At 39.1% G+C, this 20,776-nt stretch overlaps 2 protein-coding genes across 8 annotated transcripts in view; one reads left to right on the forward strand and one right to left on the reverse strand.

The window, feature by feature from the left end:
* The first annotated feature begins 1,677 nt into the window (after positions 1 to 1,677).
* LOC125769844 (uncharacterized) lies at positions 1,678 to 6,762 on the forward strand. Its single transcript, XM_049438768.1, has 4 exons — positions 1,678 to 2,448; positions 4,723 to 4,875; positions 4,938 to 5,201; positions 6,094 to 6,762. The coding sequence occupies exons 1-4, from the start codon at positions 2,259 to 2,261 to the stop codon at positions 6,732 to 6,734; spliced, it is 1,248 nt and encodes a 415-aa protein (XP_049294725.1). The 5' UTR covers positions 1,678 to 2,258; the 3' UTR covers positions 6,735 to 6,762.
* A 97-nt stretch (positions 6,763 to 6,859) lies between these two features.
* LOC125769847 (band 7 protein AGAP004871) overlaps positions 6,860 to 20,776 on the reverse strand; it is a 59,869-nt gene continuing 45,952 nt past the window's right edge. For all 7 annotated transcript variants that reach the window (XM_049438774.1, XM_049438776.1, XM_049438781.1 and 4 more), the window contains 5 exons: positions 14,973 to 15,082; positions 12,039 to 12,111; positions 11,757 to 11,839; positions 11,305 to 11,564; positions 6,860 to 11,186 (listed from right to left, as the gene is read on the reverse strand). In XM_049438774.1, coding sequence (XP_049294731.1) covers positions 10,895 to 11,186; positions 11,305 to 11,564; positions 11,757 to 11,839; positions 12,039 to 12,111; positions 14,973 to 15,082 — 818 coding nt within the window. In that variant the 3' untranslated portion in view covers positions 6,860 to 10,894. The remainder of the gene's footprint in view (positions 11,187 to 11,304; positions 11,565 to 11,756; positions 11,840 to 12,038; positions 12,112 to 14,972; positions 15,083 to 20,776) is intronic.

Genomic DNA, 20,776 nt, shown 5'->3' on the forward strand with positions numbered 1-20,776 from the left:
TTATCAGTTAAGTACTCAGTTTGTAGCTTATATGATATTTGTCATCGTTTAATTATTGAAATTATTAAAAAAAATAATACATTAGCTTTCAAGTTGCTGTACTCAATGTAAGAATTATATATTTAAATAACTGAAGAACAAAACCGTGTTGCTCCTATATCCAAAACATAAAAATTAATGTACAAGTACCTTATATTGTATCTATCAAAGTAAACTTTACGATTCGAAAAGTGGTTAAATGGTTTAAGACTTTAACTATCATTCCTAAAGCATTAAAATGACAGAGATTTTCAAAAACATTATCGGTGTTGGTTCATTGCTGCCAGAATGATACATAAATGTGGTAGTGAAAGCGAAATGATTGTTCATAAAAGTTGATCTCATTCCGTGCGGAAATGTTGGCTCTATCTATGTTGGCAGGCCCACATCATCAACCGACTGTCCCATAACTGTCCGTCGCATCACCGCGTGACGCTTCCCTGCAGCTATAAGCCACACATTATTTACGCTTCAACACAACTTACTTCCGGGCGGGTATGTTTCGATCACGAACCACCCATATGTAGCTCCCAGTCTTTGCTCTAACTATTCTTGATGGCTGGGAACAATCTCTTGCCAGCCTTTCGGTTACGGCTCATTGACCAGAAGTAGGCAAGCAAGCCGGGACCGTGTGGCAGTGTGGCAAAGTTGTCAAGAACGGGCGCGCTCTCATCCTCTGATCATATTGATGAAACCACTACCGAGAGATGAAGAAGACTTAAGGCATCTTCAGCCAAACCCATTCCGTTGTTCGGAACGGTACGATGGAACCGGGTCACCAACATTATGCAATAAACCCACCTCCAAAGGCACCGAAGTGGAATGCACTTAGTGTCGGTGTTAGACAAAGCACTACAAGGCAGGTGATTTTGGGTGACATTTTCGCACTTTCGCTTAACACCGTGTACAATTCCAGTGTTCCGATCCGGTCGGAGATACACATCAGACTCGTGCACGAGTTTCTCGATGGCACTTTTCCCCCCGTGTGTTGGCCAACGTTCGTGCACCGGTCAGTGAAATTATTGTCGCATAATGCAAAACGTACCGAACCGAGGAATGAGGGAAGTAAATTAAACACTGAAACACTGCTACTTCCCGACCTACTGGAGCGTCTGTATTTTGTGGCAGGATAAGGAAGCAACGAGCTTTTGTTTTTTTTTTCAACCCCAAAACCCCCCTTACCTGGGTTTCCATCGGTCGGTTGGTATAATTGTGTCATTGTTGTTGGAAAGTGCAATTTTCTTCCTTATCAACTGTAGCGCATCACATCATCGCGTGTGCGTGTAATGTGTTTTGGCTCTTGGTGTCTCTCAGTCTGTGCTGTTGTGCAATAAAAGGGGTATTGGCGTGTGTGTTTGCTGTTTTACTATCTATCGATCATTAATACACCACTATGACAAATAAAAAATGGGCACGAGTTCATCGGTATTGAGCTGTTTAAAAAAAGAAAGAAAAAGTAAATTTTTAGGGAATGTTAGATTAAGGTTGAATGACATCAAATTTTTTATTATTTAAATACAAAAAAGAAGCTTTCAAACATACTAATTAATTATATGCTATAAAATTAAAACACTAGTGATATACCTTAATATCTCAATAGCAGCTAAAAAGGCTGCTATAAAAATAGCTGCTATAAACAGTTTGGTTTTTGTTGAATTTTAATTGGTCTCATCTTTTTACTCAAAAATCTCTTTTGAATTTAAAAAGTGTCAAAATTAATTTTATTTATTTCGTATTGTTTCTCAATTTATTTTTATTTATTTTCATATTTTTTCATGTAACATATTTTGATTGCACAAATTATATGCAATGCCCAACCAAGAGCTACCTTTCAAAGCATAAATGAAATTAAACAAAACAACACTAACCGTGTAGAATTATGTACCGAATAACCAAAAAAAATAACAATGCGCTCAGTTACATCTGCTCCCAGACGGTGACGATGATAGTTTACCAACCACTGCACACGAAGCGAACCGCAACGACCAAAAAAAAATTATAAGTAAAACAGTGTGTACAGTGAAGTGATAAATAAACCAACAAAGTCTCGTACGCACCGCAGTCACTGTGAACATTCATGACGCGCACGTTGTCGGTAGTTAAAAGATGTCAATTTAAAAGTTATTCGGTGTGAACAATAATTTACTCGCTAGTATATTCGTAGCTTTGGTAGATATTTGGATTTAATAATTTTGCTACAAACAGTGAAACAGTTCATCATGTCCGTTGCAGTGTGTCCACTCGGCGGGGGTGATGATTTCCATAAGAAAATCGTACTGGTGGCTCTAGTGCAGATGCTAGTGTTACAGCTATTAGTGCAACAAACAGTGGCGAATGTGCACGAGCAAGAGTTTCGGGCACAACGATCACTTGCCAGCAGACAGATAGCAAATCGACGGGATACACGCTGTAAGAATAAACTATCTTTCACCAAAGCCACTTCACAGTAATGAATTCCTTCTAAAGTGTTACTCTCCTAACCGAAATATGATGCTCATGAAGAGAATAATATTAAAATATGTGAAAAAATTCCCTTCTTATATGCTTCCTCACGAACACAAAAGCGCACAAACAGTGATGAACAAACAAAGAGAAAGAGTCAAGCATGATTAATGCGGACATTATCCTTTCGCATGAAATAATGTGTGGCGGAAACAACAATCGCCAACTCTAGGCACGGTCTTCAAGGATGTTAGCATTGCGTTTGGCTAACTGCGCCACTTGACACATAAACCCGGACCCGGTGGCGCTCGTGTCTGACGAACGGCCGGAACATGCGGTAAATGCGTCCTTGGAATATTCGATCTGATGACTTTATCTACCGCACGCTTACATCCGGTCAATGTAATCAAGACTAAAACAGTCTCTCGTACTGCGTAAAGTGTTTCCTCTAGCTCTAGATGTGAACCTTTAAACGCTTTCCGTTACGTATTGCAAACACGTCCCATTTTTTGGCTCTCGGTTTTTTGGCCAAACATTCATCCAGTGTGAGGGATGAAGAAGAGAGAAAAAAAACATGGAAACGGAAGGACATTCCCACTCCACATGCGCCTTGTTTGTGGAAGTTATTTCTGTACGAGCTTTCACTCAACCGCACGTAAAAGTGTGAAAGGATCGAATCCTGCATCCTGCAAGCTCCTGTACGATGAAAGCACTTCTGCTTCAATATTCATAACCGGTCCGGTTGGTGTTAGAAAGAGAGAGAGAGAGAGAAAGAGAGAAAGGGAGATGCTTCGGTTGCTTCATTAAACGTAAGGCAAACAACGAACTGGCTGGAGGTTGGGTGGCTCACTTTCAGTAACATATTTTCGACTCCCCATCAATGTACATGCTTGCCAGTTGTTTCTGCTCTTTCCGATCTTTTCCCCACCAGTCGAACTAGTGATTCTTCGGGTAGGTATCAAATAACAACAACAAAAAAGAACTAACCATTTACTGCCAGTACCAAGGGTACTGGATTCGGCAGAAAAAAAAACACGGACCCAAACAGCTTCGTCTGGTAGATTGGTTCAAATTTAATTAACTAAACAACACTGGGTCCCGCGTACGATGCTACCAGAGTTCATCGTACATGTATCGTTCACTTAACGCAACGACTTCACCATCATTCAGGATCAGCGGGACGTTGTGCTTTTAAAGCTGGGCAAATCCCACCAGTTTCACCGAAAGAGAGATAGAGAGAGAGAGAGAGAGGGATGGGGGAAAAATGGATCTTAAACCAGAAGCAGAAAGCCACACGAAAATCTGCACACACAAAAAACCGCTTCTGCTCGACATTCTGGTGGATTTGGTTTTGAATATTAAAAAGTTCATTTGATGCTACTATCACCACCACCAACCGACTTTATACATCTGCATCGGAAGGTTAGGAAGCTTCCAAAGCATCACGGTGGGATCATTGATAAACGAGCGCTAGGAACGATGGTAGCTTTTTTTTTGTTATTTTATTTCAGCAGCCATAGAACCGGCTTCGGCCGGTGGTAGTCACAGATAAGCAGATGAGGAGGGATTTTTTATTCTGCGTAATTGAATCGTACGTACGTTCCAGATGGAGTAAATCGTACGGATTCTGGTGATGAAATGAGTGGATCATATTTGAAATCAATGTCTTATGAGCTTTTCCTTTTATTGCAATTTGAAATTCTGTGACTGAAGTGTTTCTTAGTGAAGATATGTTTTGTTATTGAATATCAATTTAAATTATTGTCGATATTTAAAGTTTAGTTATTGACGAGGTAGACATTAGAAGTGATTATACCCTTATGATTTAATTTTTAATTGAAAATTATTCTAGCTTTTCCGACCAGTAAAATAAAATAAAAAATATTTAATGATGAAAAATATAATCTTTTTAAATCGCTTCAAATCTACACAACCCAATATGGCGTATCTAAACTTCCGCAATAACAGATTTCGTTTCCAAAACACACGCACAAAAAATGCAATTAAAAGTATGAAATTCGGGTCAATGCTTCCATTATTCCACTTGCACATCTTCCGCTTCGGTGCCGTTGTGCTGTCATTAGTCAAAGCTTTTGCTTCCGACGTAAGCCATCACCATTCAGTCCACCATTATCACTGTGCGTCGATCGCACTCGGCTGGAAGTTTTGCTCCAGCATCACGGAAATGACGTCAAACGGATGCACTAAGCACTGCTTTCCATCGTCTTCATATCTCTACAGTTCTACCAATATTTACCGTGTACCAGTGGGGTCAAGGACTGTGTTCGGCAGCTTCCGGTGAGTATGGATCCTGTCAGCCCAACAACGAGTGTGTACTGCGCGGTGGCATTCCGGCTGGACCCTGTGCCGGTGGATATGGGACGTGCTGTATCTGTGAGTAATTTCAATGAGCCTGTAAAGTACACAGGCTTTATTTCAACACACCTTTTCTACAGTTATGGCGTCGTGTGGTGGTGTAGTGCGTGAAAATGGAACCTACTTTGTTAACCCGAATCATCCGGATAGTACCGATGGGACCGGTAGTTGCCAGCTGACCATCTTGAAGATGCATCCGGACATTTGTCAAATTCGGCTTGACTTCGATCACTTCTCGCTGAATGGCCCTGAGATCGTGAATCACATCTGTAACACGGATCAGTTTCTTGTGTCGGGTGGAAGTCCTGCTCCGACGATCTGTGGAAGTGCTACGGGAGAACACAGTAAGTAGCTCTAGATTCTAAGTTGGCAATTAACATAATATTTAGAAGTACGTTGTGAGTAAGCAACTCTGAATGGATTTGTTTGGTGTCTAAACATTCAATCAATCTGTTGTGACCTTTATGTCCGGTCAGTTTTTATAATACAGTTTCTATGAACTGAAATAAGTGGGAACTAACAAGAACTTCGATAGAAACGTCCAGATATTTAAAACGATTTTTGCAGTACAACTCATACACTTATTTAACTGTATATCTTGCTACAATACTGACGATTTCGTCTAAAAGTTGAACTGGACAATTCTTGAAGATTTTAGACGACTTTTATGAATACCATCAGAACCATCAAACTTATATTATCTTGGAGACTCCCGGCGCAGTCATCTAAACCAATCATGGTCGAAGCCCATCATCTAGCGGCCTTTCTGGGGGACTCATCAACGCCATAACTCCATCTTAATTTTGGTCTCTGCCCATGTGGACGAACTAAAAGGACTTTAACGACAGGGTCTATCTTAGGCTGTAAGATTCTGATACTTGTAGCTAAGATTTGGTCAAAATCATGGCGGCTTTATAATTGATAATGAAAGATTTTCTTCTCTCAAGAAAAAAAACTACTGAGAAAAGAAATTGTCCTCTTTAGATTGCCACCCGTTTCAACATCAGGCTACAGAAACTGCACATACAAATAGAACAGACGAAAGTTTCAAACAGATACGGAAGTAGCTCTAGATCTTCAATTTAGGACCAACAATCATACTTTAGCGTTAGTAACTGGTTAGTACATCGAAGCGTTAAACGACTTTTTCCTATTTTTAGTAACAATTTCTGCCTACCTGTGCTACCATGCATACAAACCTTAATATTCACACATTCACATTTTGCACCATTACAGTGTACATAGATGCAGGGATGGGGCAGAGCAATCCCATCATACTAACCGTCATCACAAGTGGACCAAGCTTCCCCCGTACCTGGCGCGTCCGTATATCGCAGATCCCGTGCGGTGCCATCGCCAAAGCCGACCAAGGATGTCTCCAGTACCACACGGGCGTGAGTGGACGAGTGAAGAGCTTCAACTTCGATCCAATCAATGGACGTCAGCTATCGAACCAGGACTACAGCATATGCATCCGGACGGAGCGCAATTTCTGCAGCATTCAGTATACGGCTTGCCCGGGTGCGGTACCCGGCAATCGGTCCCGCACGTTCACACTGTCCGGCAATAGCAATAGCATTGTGCAGGCGATGGTGGGTGGCGGTACGCAGGGCACACCCAACTCCTGCACGAACGATTGGCTGATGGTACCGTGTGCGAAGATTGCGGACCGTTTGCCGATGGCCAGTACGTGCGAGGACAAGATTTGTGGTGGCACTTTCAATGCGGAAGTTAGCTCCGTTGAAAGGACGGTCGTGTCGACGATACGTCCATTCCGGTTGGCGTTTCATACGGATTCGATCGAAGCACCGACCGATGTGGATAATCGTGGCTTCTGTCTCGATTACGTACAGCAACCGTGCACTAGCAATAAGTGAGAAGGTTTGAAAGGTAAAGGAGTCCCTGTCCATTAGCGTCTTAAGCATTGTATTCAAACGCGCCACTATTTCGGATGTTGGCTTTTGTCGGAATAAAAAGGAAGCGGCAAGAATGCGAGCCCAGCTTTTGTACCATTTTCTGTAAAACGAAATGTTTCTTACGAATTTGTTTATTTGAATTTGTTTTTGATCATTTGTCACAATCAGTAAGGTTGTACGTGTTATGTTTTTTTAATGATTGGGTGTGATTGGCGCTCACGGTTTCACCAGTGTATTCTCTGCGTTGTTGTTGATGAGTTCGTAGTTGCACTTGGCAGAACACACGTTTCAGTTATTTAGTTTCGTTTTGATAGAGGTTTTCTAATGAGATGTTTCTGTTTTTCTTTTGTTTTGCAAAACTAATCATTGTATGTGTGAGTGTGTGTTTTTTTTTGTTCTAAAGTTTTACACTCCTCGTAACAATCGTAATCCATTCCGGCTCAACATCGTTAATATATTTGTGGTATATTCTCATTCCTCTGTAATAATTTTTTGACCTTTTTTTTGTATCTTCTGTTATATGCATAATATACTTTTTTTGATTTGATCTGTGTCCATCAACTAGTAAAACACTCCGAGTGGATCATGAAAATGTAAGTAACACGAGAAAAATAGTTCAACATTCTTGTCCGGGGCATATGTACGGTGTGATGGAACCTACTAGGTACGGAACGGGACAACCGAAACCGGTGACGATGGATGTGTTTGTGTGTGTGTGTGTATATAAGTGTTTGTGTGTATGTGTGATCACTTAACTAGATACGCTTCTAAATCCGCCCCGGCCACTTCATCTCTTCTGACCGCTTTATTTTTCCTCCACCGGGCACGGCCCGGGGAACAAAGTCTAGCATAAATTCCATTTTACAATTTGCTTCCCCATTCTCCACATACTTTGACACTTTCGAGTGAAAGATTGCCCATGGCAGCGTGAAGAGCTTCCGTTCTTTCTTTTTTTTTATTTTCCCTGGACAGAGTTATGAAGCTGTATTGAACACAGCGATAGTGAAATATTTAGAACATCGAGTTTGAAAGTGATCCGTTAATTTCAAAACATCTCGTCTTATAAACCTTGTTTTTATTTTCATCCGCACTAAGTATAGTATCTATTGGGTCTCCTGTTTTTTTTTTGTTTGTTTTGTTTCTTATTTTCCTCTTTGCTCTACTTGTTTTTCCGATTGATTTGTTATTTTCTTTCCTTTCTTTTAACTTTTGTTGCTGTTGTTTTACTTTCTTGTGTAAGTGTGTGCACCGGTGGCACTTGTTAACATTAATATAATCAAATAACTAACGTGGTAAAGTGGCTCGTTATACTATCATGTTACAGTGGTACTCTTCTTCACTTGATTAAACTTCTTAGCGTTTTTGTTTGTTATTGTTGTCAGAATAGATTTTGTTTTCTGCTTCTCTTTGGTTCGTTTTAATACGGCAATGACAACATTGATGAGAATTAAAAACGGACATCCGTTTTGTCCCGCTGCACTTGGTTATTATTAACACGTACAATTGAAGGAAATGAGGCGAAAAAAATGTGTTTATCCACACTGATCCTATACTGTTTTGCTGTTTACGTGAGGTATGTGAATGAATATCCAAAAGAATGTCATGAGTGGTGCATTTATTGTTTTTGTGTTTGATTTTGTGCTTGATATTTTAGAATGACAAGAAAAGGAAAAACTATTACAACTGATCGTCTATATACGTTCACTAACATACACCTGTTTTATGTTTTCTTTATTTCCTCTTTTTGTTTCTTCTTGGTTATCCTTTTTTTTCGTGTTCCTGCTTTACTTTCTTCTCGTGGTTTGCTTTTTCGCCTGTGTTCATTATCATTTAACAAATGTTTGCATTTATCTAAGCTTTCGTGTTTGTTTATGTGCTTTCATGTTCGCGATACTGTTTTATCCTCTCTTAAAGCTTATATCACTTTCAACGAGTTTTGTTCACTTTTTTTTTTGATTTATTGGTCATTTATTTTGCATGTACAGTTTGACACCGGGTTTCTGTTTTTATTCGTTTTGTTTCTGTGATTTTTTTTACTGTTTTTTTTTATTTGAAGCCTTTCGGTCACGCTTAAGGTAGAAGAAATTAACATCTTTACATCTTTTTTTTTGACATATTCAACTTCTGAAACAATAGTCAGAGCATTACAATTTTGTCTATCTAACCCCTTGTGCGCGGGTTAATGGTTCACACAGAAAAAACTACATCAATGTGTGCGTATGATTTCATGTGCGGCAACACGCACTCAAAAGTAACTTATACATACGATGAGTAAAAGAGTTACACAATCGTTTAAATACGCAAGTCAACAGTTTTGGTGATGATAAAAGCATGTGTGCAACAAAAACACATCCTAGTAGCTGTAATTAGTACACGCCAGGTAGGAAACTAACACGGTGAATGGTGCCCAAAACTACCACACTGATCACGAAATACTTTATAATTAGATAATCATGTGCCCTCAGGATGAATGATATGATTCACTACCTTATCTCAGTGTGGTGCACGCTAAGGAAATGCTTAATTACCGTTTTTTTAGTACAACGCGTGCGTTTTTAGTACAAAAAGGAACACTGATTTAAACGTTAGTAAAATAATGGTCAAATTTTGTGGAATGTTTTAAATTAGGTTTTAGGGGAAGTTAAATTACAATTTAATATTCTTCCCGTCCGGCAGATGTGTTTGGGTTGAAATAAAAATATTTTGTAAAATTTTAATTGTGCATAAATTGTGCTTGTTTGTATCGCAAAACCTTAACCGAAAACCAACAACAAAAAACGCTGAAAACAATCATTTTAATGTTCTTAAGTGTACCGTTTTGTATTTCATCCGGGCTTTTTTTTGGTATCTATCTCATCCCCAACCCTATAGACGGTGTGTTCCAAACATCCTTTTAGATATTTTTTCGCTGTTTTCCCAATGTTCCACTTTCAAAACAATCCCCTCATAAATGGCCACGGCATGATAGATGAAAAAGTTATGCCGGACCGACTTTTACCGAACGGGAAATGAATGCTTAAAAATTCATCCATTCCGAGCAACAACTTCACTTGCGCCTATACGATTGCACGATCCTTTTTTATGCCTGTTTTGCATACACTCACAGTGAATAAGCTTGAAACAAAAACAAAAAAAGGTTCCACTTTTGCCTAAACTCGAACCCCAGAAGGGTTCCATTTTTAAGGGATGGAACGGACGTCGGTGACGATTGGCGGTGGACTGGCTTATCGATACAAGCACCACCACCGTGAAGACATACCAAAAACGGAAAACCATCGATTTGCTAGAAAGGACTTCATGGTAAAGGACGGCGACGAAAACGGAAATGGAAACAATTTGCAAAAGTTATATTAAAAACTTTAACAAGCTTTCAAGGACTACGAGCAGGATCGTTCCTAGTAAGGAGACAGAACCAATGGACAATGGATCCCCTAAAGCCAACCATTTCGAAGTGGAACGAAACACCCGAAAAAGAGGCGACAACGAAACAGATTCAGGCTCCCATTTTCGATACCCTTCGACGCGCCGTTCATTCCAACTTGACTTTTGTTTCCCCCCAATCATTTGCTACGTTTGCTTCTTTGCACAGCTATTTCGTTCAACTTTACAATTGTATTATGGATTTTGGGCTGTTTGTTTTATCGTTTCCAATAAAAAAAGAAAGATTCCACAATGCCACCTACAAGCCATTATGTCTGAATATCATTTAGTGTCCTACGCAATGGTTTTGATTTTAGTCATCATTTCTGCTGCTCCTGTCTACAACTCATGCATTTTTGTTAGTGAAAGACGTCAGTTTTTTTTTTCTTTTTGCTTCTTCAGGACATTTACTGGGTTAAAATAAAACCTTAGCAAGTTTAGCAAACAATCAATATCCATTCCATGTGGTGGACGAGAAACAGCTCACCAGCAGCATCCGTTGTTTGTGTAAACAATTGTGCTATTTGTGTTAGTGTCGCACACCCTGCTAGATGTAGTTTGTGGTACGGGAATGTAACGCAAAAAAGCAGCAACACCGTGACAAAGTGTGACGACGATGCCGAATGGATGTGACAGAAGCACTTAATGGTAGCAAAAAAAAGATTGAGGGTTGGGTTTTGTTGAAGGGAAACCGTGAAGGCTTACGCGTTCGGCACGAACGCCTCTTTCGACTTCATGAAGTACGTCAGTATATCGATCGGTAGCGGAAACACGATGGTCGAGTTCTTCTCCGCCGAGATGGTGTTTAGCGTTTGGAGGTAGCGTAGCTGCAGTGCAGCCGGTGAGTCACCGATCACCTCCGAGGCTTCCCGGAGTGCCCGCGATGCCTTCTGCTCACCTTCCGCCGCAATTACCTTGGCACGAGCTTCCCGGGCGGCTTCTGCTTCGGCCGCCATTGCACGCTGCAGCTGCACCGGTAAACGCACGTCCTTGCTGTAAGGGTTGCAATTAGGGGAAAGGGTGTAGGGAAGCAACAAAATGGACAATTCGATAGTGATCGCATTTTGATCGAAAGTGAGCAAGAGTGGAGTGAGCTTGAACCAGTACTTACATCTCGACGCGCTCCACCTTAATGCCCCAAGCTTCGGTCGCTTCGTCGAGCGACAGCTGCATGCTGCCGGAGATTGTCATCCGCTCGCTGAGGATTTCGTGCAGATGCCGTGTACCCATCGTGTTGCGTAGTGTGGTTTGGGCAAGCAGCCGGGTCGAATGATGCGCATTCTCGACATTCGCAATCGAAACGGTAGCGTTCGACACACGGTAGTACACGACGGCATCGACCGACACGGTAACGCTGTCCTTTGTCAAAACCTTGGGAAATAAATTTCCATGCATAAGAATCAGGATCGAATGCGTTTGTGCGAGATATAAAAAGTGATTGAGATGAAAGCGTAACATCAGTAAACAAACCGCTTTCTCGATTAAGATCGTCAACCATTTTTATCTGTTGCATTTGCATAACACTTAACTTAACATGAGTAAGAAACCGGTCTCACTACTTACCTCTTGCGGTGGTACATCGTACGTTCGCGTTCGCAGATCAACACGCGCGTATGCATCGATGCATGGCAGTATGAAGAAGATACCTAAGATGGCGTAAAATCGCGAAAAAAACCCCAAGCAAAGAAAGAACGAAAAAAAAACAATTAAGGCGTGAATCAATTAATATGCTAAGTACTTCCGGGCTGCCGTGTCTTTTTCACTTTTCTTTACCATCCGTACCAAATGCCCATGCCGCACTTGATACATTTGGCAGGGAAGGGAAAATTGTTCCGGCTAATTTACCTGGTCCTTTGGCGCCACCTTGCATCAGACGACCTAATCGGAATATAACGGCACGTTCGTATTCCTGCACGACCTGTAGACGTAGAAGAAAATGGGTAGAATGGTGTAGGTACAGGAAACAGAAGGTGTAATTGCGTAGCTTAAATTATTCTCCAACTACCGGCCAAAAAGGCCAAGACGGGACGCTTGTACCGAAGGGAAATGGTTGTTAAAGGAAAAAACCGTTTGTAAATTAATAAATGGTGCAATTTGTTCTCGGAAAACATTTCCTTTTGTTGGAAAAAAATAGAAAATTTGTTTTTCAGCTACAAAAAAACCCATAAGGATTCAGGTTGAAGGAAATTTTACGCATAGCAAAAGTAGAAAAGAATATTTGTGATATCTCGGTATATCTACCTTGACTTTCTATTTCATAATGCTATTTTTTCAACATTTATAGTTAATTATGAATATATTCATTATAAGGAACCTTAAGGTCATGCAAAGAGTTCAATTATAACGGATGTAACGGAGCGACAATAGTAGCTCAATTTTCCAAAATAGTTTTGCGATTCTGGCGTGACTTCAAGGTTGTTTAAATAAATAATAAATTTATTGTTTTGATGAAGTCGATAAGAAAGGCAATTTTTTTAAGCCCAGTGACGATGTTTCAAAACAACGGACCATCAAGAAAGCGCGTCGCCGGATACTGCTGACTCCTGTGATACAAACAACGGATGCTGTTAACAGTACCGCAGATTTGTTCGTTTTGTTTTCTTGTGTGCCTTGCCATAATTTTTCCGATAGCCAGAAGAAATTGTAACAAGATAAATAGGTGAACAAAGATGTTTTTAAATAAGCTTCCGAAACAGATCGAACACCTGTATGTAGTGGGCTATATTTATCTAGCAAGATGGTCAAAAGCGTTGTTTATACCGACATTGTTGAAGCAAGTTCAACATACCAACAATAAATTCACTAACAATGCAGCAATTATTTGAGTGAAAAGAATCTTATTTCAATAAATTTGCATTAAAATACATCAATTTATAAATTTTGCTATATTTCCCAAAAAAAACTAAGGCTTATAGCCTTAAGAGATTAGCAAATTTATAATATTTTTTTTTGGGAAATGTCCACGAGATGAGATTTATTTTTTCGAATTAACAGCAATTCTTATGTTTTGAAAATAGTATCTACATTCACAATAATGATGTACAACACGTACGTACTTTAAAAATTAAAAAGGCACTAGATTTTTTTTAAACTTTACAATATTTAATGACACTCAACCGATCTAATTTTTGAATTTGTATTTGTTTTTCCTTGTTATTGCCAGCAAAATCGAGCTATCCTGACCGCCATTACTGTCGTGGCGTCAAGTCGCGCTTTAAATAGCAAAAATACACGACTGCGACTGTACGCAATTTTTTGTAATATGGAGTTATATGGAGCAAATTAAATCTGGATCGCGTTCGCAAACGCAACAATTGCTAAGCGTTTAGTGACGGGGTCATGGTGTATAATATCATATTGCAATATACAAATAGTGTTCGCTGACGCAATGACTAGTGTTGACTACTAATATAAGCTTATTTTATAATTAGAAACATTATTGTCTTGTTGATTGGACGATATCCTCTCAATTTTCGTCTAAAGTATGGATTTGTAGAATAAATAATGTAAATATATGGAGGATCTTGAGAATCAGAAATTTGCTGGTACTCAATTTATAAACACTGGCTAGACAGTTTTATGTAATTGTTAGGACGTTCTAATTGTATTCTGGATTACTGCACAGAGCGTAATATTTAAAGACACAGATACATCCAGGCTGTTCTTCATGAATAACAAACATATTTTCCTACGAAAGAAGTTTTAAACTCATAACTATTAATTTTTGAAATTAATGAAAAATCATTATACTAAAATCAATCAAATGGTCAAATTAAAGTTCTTTGAAGAATCCTGTGTGCTTCGAGCATAAAAGTATTGAATAATGTTTTATCATTTACATATAATCCATTATTCACCATATGGATCACATAGCTATTCCTTCAAAATCAAACGTTAAAAGGTTTGACAAATTGCCAATTAAAGTATTCTCTTTTGTAATATCCCTAAATCGACATTCTTCCTTCGTAATAGAACTTTTTGTTATTGTATCTATTCTTTCCATTTCCATTTGTTCTCATTGCATCCATTCAACATTTTTAACCCCATCATTATTATGTGGCGTTCTTATTTTTTAAGGCTGCCGAATCATTCATCTTAAGTCAATAAATCTGTTGCACAATCAGCTCCCCGCCACCATTCACACATTTGCCATTTGCCGACCGAATGATGCCGCCCCAGGAACCCGATTTTATTCGCGTGCATTATACGCGCCCATAAAGCATCCGTTGTTTTCTTTTCTTTCCTTCCGGGCTTGCACGAAACTTCGCTACACACCATTATTCCGACTGGGAGTGGGTTTTTTTTAATTTTTGGCGGGGTGAAATTGTTTGCCACACGGTCCGGGTATTTTCATATTCACATCGTCCGTCACTTTATTTAAGTTCACACTTCATTTAGCCAGTACCCTTCAAACATCCCCTGACTTTGCCGTTCTACCCCGTTCGGTGGTTTGGTGGCTTTTTCTCGGCAGTGAGAAAAATAGATGTGAGCACTCAAAATGAGAGCAATTTCCCGCTAGTTTTCTACCGTCAGGACGGTTTTGTGGTTTACACGGTTTCTGCAGATAGCACGCATATGGATGCATGTGTGTTAGGAACTATGTGTGCGTGTGTGTGTGTAGTGATATGCAAACAGCCCGAACAAGGGATGGAAAATTTAAATTTGATTCCCTTTGCTTCCGCGTTCCCGCATTCCCGGTTTCCCGCCGGCTGACAAAACGTCGTCATTTGTTGGAATGATAGTTGGGAAAATTTGGTCGAAATTTGTTGCCACCCTTACCTTGAAGCAGACGAGCAGGCTGAACGGCATCGTAAGGACGACGAGCACCCAGGATAGAAATATCAGGATACGGCCACAGGTCGATGCTTCGCCGTTCGTGTCATCCTCGGCTGGAAGAAAGTACAAGCACAGTGTGAGTGGAAACCAGGCTGACAAGGGCGAGCATACACGTCGATACAAAGAAAGAAAGTTTAGCTAAGAAGTGGTACGCAACAGCACGTAAGAAACACCGTTTGAAGCCACTGTTGGCGTGGCACCCGAACGCAAAGTGAAAAACTTTTATTAGATTTTCCACCATGCATATCGTAGCGTATCGGGGTTGTTCTTTCGAGGTACAAAAAAAGCTGTTTTACCACGCGGCTGATTGTTACCATGGGCCGGGTATTTTGCATTTCATTTTTTTTTTATCTTTCAACCATTTCGGGCGCGTAATTGCTACATGACGGCGATATGGTTTACACCCGACCGTGTAAAGTTGCTGGTTACGCAAAATGGTCGCATGTGTGACAAGTGTTTTTCACATCAAGATAAAACAGCTAGCGGTGTAACATGTTGCGCCAAAAATGTTGCAATCGGTCACTTCTAGTTGATTGGCACGATCGTACCAGGTTTAGAGCCATGCTTGAGTACGCTTGTTTTAAAACACAAATAAAAGTTTTGCATGTTTTATATCATTGCATTAACAATCATTAGATTAGTTTAAACAAATAAACACTGAATAATGCCCCTTAAAAATGTTTTTGACTTTAGTTAATGAACATAGTTTACATAGGGTTGAGTTTTATTTCAAATATGGGCAAAAATTAGAAAGCGCTCATCGCATGTTGCTAAGGCTGTCGATTGCATAGATTGAGGCGTAATCATTGTGCTATGGTCAAATCAGCTATTTTAGCCGCTCCTCAAACTGACCCTTTTGAATAGTAATTAATTACATTAAACAAATGACAAAAATGTTAATCAACTAATGTAATTTATTTCCAGCATAACGACAGCTGCGCTATTGTGCAGCTGATTAATTAAATCAATAATTAATTAATTAATTAATTAATTAATGGATCGTAATTAATATTTACCATTTCAGATTTTTTTTTAAAGTTGATTAAATGAATTTACATTAAAAACTAGTTATATTTTTAACGCTCTACATCCACTCATCCATGTATGCAACCAACCATGAGGTTGACGCTTTCTATTTTTTTATAGCTAATACCTTTTCTACAACACAAGAAACTAAAATTACAAACCAAACTAGAGTAGATCGTGTAAAAAACTAAAAAAAAGTTAGTTTGTTTTATAACATTAACACTCCGACAAACAAACATCTGTTATAAATCGTGGAAAACTCACACTATATACACACAAAACAGGAACCAAAACAACACTAATTTAACTTTGACAAGATTATTGTTGCAAATCATTACTTATCCCACTGTTTGCATTATCGTTTGAAAACTTTCCACTATCTACGTGTCGTTTACTGTGCGCTTTAAGAGGAATTTATTTCAAACCAGTCAACGGTATTAATGCTTTTGTGTTTTTTTTACGTTTTGCCTTCTTTATATAATAGCTTCCATGCCTAGATCTCCACCATACACACACACAGTCATAATTCATTTGCCAAACAAAACCGAAAGCAAACATCAAACCGGAATTGAAACTTTTTTACGCTTTCCTTACTGTACAACAGTAAATCACTCCTGAAAGTATGCAGCCCGCAGCACAAAGCGGCTTTTTTCCCCCGATACGCCTTCATCTAACTGTGTGAGAGTGTGTGCTGTGGATGAAAAGTTGAATCCGTCCACCGTTTGCTGTTGCAGAAAAGTGGATTTATGTTGTGGCACCCGCACCATACTACTTCGCCTCGTGCCTTTTTTATCCTCTAATTCACGATATTATGCTAAAAAAACCACCGAAAATCGTTTGTTTGCATAGACACCAGTTTGCATCATCCAGTGTCGATTCATATCACCGTTACCATTTTGGGGGGACGAGTGCGAAACTTTAACGTGGCATTGCTTTTGCTGGTGGAGGTGTTTTGACTTAACGACAAGAAACGACCAGCTTAAAACGTCCGGGAAAGCTGTCAGAAAAGTTGCCACAAAGATAAACAGAATTTAATTTCCAAAGTAAACGAACGATGTCGCGGTTGTAGTCGGTCATTGATGGACGATACCAGAATGGCTCTTGACAATTTGAGCAGGACAACGATGTGTCGGACAAATGAATTTTCAAGACTAATGGAACAAAAGCCGCAAAGCTACGTCAATCTAATGCCAGAAGAGACAATTAAAATTTCCACAAATAATTTCAATCCACTTCAAAGGATCTGCTAAATCAAGGACGTTTCTCTGACCAATCGGCAACGTTGCGAAGGTCACGATGCCCGGGGAATGTTTAATACCGTAAAAAAAAGAAACTCTACCTCGAGCTCGCTGTACCGTTGAAAGCGAAATACGCCAAAAGCAAAAATGTTTCACGGTGAATTAAATGAAATACTTTATCCATCCTGATTTTCGCTATCTCCGCTGACGTGCCAGGGATCTTGAAAGGCATTCGTTTAACGACAAGCTACAACGAGGAGTACGCTAGGATCAGTGCAAAAATGGAAGACTTCTCCGGCTGTGTGCGTATATACTTCGTCATTGCTTTCTAAAAAGCAACGAGCGACAATAAGATCATACCGTAAAGTTTCATAAAGCGTTGGAAATTGAACGCGGATAGCGAGAAAAAAAAACTTTTTTTCCCCCTGACGAATAGTCTCAAACGTGACTTCAACCCCTAGAGGTAATAACGGTGAGTTTATTTGGCGAAAGGTCGTTGTTGAAAGCTGCAATTAACTTACGCCACGAATTTTACTACCTGCGCCGAGGAAATGACTATTACAAATGGTGTAATTTATTGTCAATTATGTTGTAGCGCAAGGAACGCTTTATGCCCATGCAATTGATATTTTGTACAACAATTGCTCGATTAAGTTGGTAAGGATATTATTTAGCAGTAGCAGATATTTTTGTGTGATAAAATGAAGTGAAATCTTGTTTTGCGCTTGGCATTTTTATTTGATTAATCAATTTAATGATCAGTTGAATGAGAAAAAATTGACAATCCAATTTATTTAAAAAAAGGGTATAAAAATTATTCATCTTTTATTGAAAACATTATAGTATTTTACCAATTATTTTATCGATTTACACATTATGATATTTTAAATTGAAATTTTTAATAGAAAGAATGAGAATATGTGAAGAATTTTGGTGCAATAGTTTTGAAATACACTTATATAAAAGTATCACTTAGCACACTTAATTTTGACGCGTAATTTTTGGGGTTGTGCTACAAACTACCATGCAAAAAAAATCACCGTAAAAATATTAAATGTATACCTTTAACGAAAAACAAACAAATTTGAAAATTTTAAAGAAAAACAGTTAAAATTAAATAACAATTTTGATTTCAATTTGAATTTCGAAACACAATTCAATCAAATGACACATTTAGAGGAAAATTAGGTAGACAACTGAAAAACACGAAGTGTAATTTTTGTAGGTAGTAGTTGCCATGCAAAAATGAAAACAAAATGGTTCACGTTGTTATTCACTGGTGCTATAAACTAATTTTAGTGCGCTGATTATATATTCATGAATATCGATCATACGTTCGTTACGGTGTACGAAAAGTGTAAATGAGGACACGGTTTATGCAAATAAACGTTCAGGTCAGGGGGGTGGGGGCGGTGGTTTAAAAAAGGGATTTAATATATGCTTATATTGATGCAAGGATTCGAAAGAGAACAAGAAGATGAACAAGAAGAGTGGAATCAACCAAGTTACTATTTGCAAAATAACGTGTCTACTTGAACTGCGAATTAATAATCAGACGTTTTACGTACTTCCTGCAGGTTCGTTCGTTCGTTAGCGCGAAACAATGCGAATGTTGCCAATGTCGCAGAGATATCGAAGTTTCGGATCGGAAGATAAACGATGTTGCCAGTGCCGAGGCCCCGATGATGGTCGCGAGATGATGTTTATGGTGATGAATTTAGTACCAGGAAGGTACGTGTGGTTCATCCATGTGCGCACACCCCCACATACACACAGAGAGAGAGAGACACACACACACGTCAACACCGCAGGACATTAAGGGAAGAAATTCCAAGACAACCCCAGTGTAGGAGGTTGTGCGCCGGGATGACACAGACAGGGAGAGAAAAGAGAAAGAATCGAAACAAAATGGTTTGGAAGAAAAAACGTGTGTTGGAAAATTGGAAAGCGCGAAAAGCCATCAAACTGCCCACGTTTCATGGACCAGGATCTGCTAACCAAACGTCCACCATCGGCTCGTTCACCACTTACCGTAGAGCAATAGAGAGTTTTTCATTTTAACATCTAAAAAAATAAAAATGTTATGCAGAATATGAAAAGATGAGTTAGTTTTTTGGATGAACAAATTTTGCGGTACAATAATTTAGCAGGTTTCAGGTACGATTTTGGACGTGGTGATGGTTTGGGGTTAATTTGGAATGGAAGTGGTTAACGGTTTTAGTTGCATCGAATCGAGGTCAATTTGTTATTGTTTGGGTGGGGTATGTAGTTTTGTTACCATGATTGTACAGTGTGACGGGAGATGTGTGTTTGAATTTGTATGAGATTTTAAAGAGACCAAAAGAACATATATCGGCCAATTATAACATGTTTAAGTGACGAATGAATTCATGACTTTTTTTCTATAATTCTAAAATCCTTTTTCTTTTTACATTTTAATAGTAACCTTAGCAGAAAACAGTGTTGTTTTGGCGATTGAATAAAGATTCCCAAAAACTACCCTTTTCACATGAAAAAAGAACAAATTTTTCACTTTTTGTGAAAAAAGAACGTATCGTAAAATGTTATTACCTCTTGGTGGTTTGAAACCATTTGCTATAAAACATATCGTGTCAACGCAGAGTGCCTTTATGGTTTAAAGTCTACCTTCACAAATAGAACCAAAAGAACAGCATTCTCCAAATGTTTTTTTTTCGTACAAAAAAAATGCACATACACACAAACTATCAGGAAACAACCAAAAACCCACTTGCCCGAGAGCACTACTGTTCTTGCAGAAATAACAAACATTTGCTTATGGCGTCCTTTGCTCGCGATACAACCGTATCTGGTTCCCCAGTGTTACGATTCAGTGGGAGAAATTCCTTTCCCATACTGCAAGCTTTATTTCTTCTTGCGCGGGTTGGCAGCTTCTTAAGCCGCAAGACTTTATCGGATTGCATTGGTTTGGTGAACCACGGATTTCGGCACCATCACGAGAGCATTATGTGTGCTGCCGGCAGTGCTGCATCTATACAGAACGGGCTGCCGGTCGGCAAGTATGATGCACACACACACCGAACCTTGCTGCTGTTAACGGGCGTATGAATTACTCCCACATATTAGGGTTGTTTGCAGCACTGTTTATTTGGCATATTTATTTGCCCCCTTCCTGTCGGCGAACATGACTTCGCGGAATGCGAGATCTTTTTTTTTTTGGCCATTCGGTTGAGATTTGTTTGTGTGTTGCAAATAGATTTTGTTTCTACTCCGATGTCAAACGCGAATGAACAAGTATTGCAATTTCAATTTTTGTTGTTGTTAAAAAATAGAAAAAGATTTTTTCCTCTACACCAATAAATGTTAACTAAAATACTTATTTTCTAACTGTTCGTAGAAGAAATGTTTCTCAAAATTTTACGGTTGTATGGTTCTAGGTAATAACTTTCCAATTCGTTCTCGGCATAAGCACTTATAGTACTTTTTTACTACTAATTTTTCAAA

Source organism: Anopheles funestus, chromosome 3RL (genome assembly GCF_943734845.2).
Source record: "Anopheles funestus chromosome 3RL, idAnoFuneDA-416_04, whole genome shotgun sequence".
NCBI lineage: Eukaryota > Metazoa > Arthropoda > Insecta > Diptera > Culicidae > Anopheles > Anopheles funestus.

Excerpts from the sequence above, each read along its gene's own strand:
- LOC125769844 (XM_049438768.1), top strand. The coding sequence starts at position 2,259 with ATGTCCGTTGCAGTGTGTCCACTCGGCGGGGGTGATGATTTCCATAAG. Across the intron at positions 2,449-4,722 it reads AAATCGACGGGATACACGCT|TTCTACCAATATTTACCGTG; the intron begins GTAAGAATAAAC and ends ATATCTCTACAG. Across the intron at positions 4,876-4,937 it reads ATATGGGACGTGCTGTATCT|TTATGGCGTCGTGTGGTGGT; the intron begins GTGAGTAATTTC and ends CCTTTTCTACAG.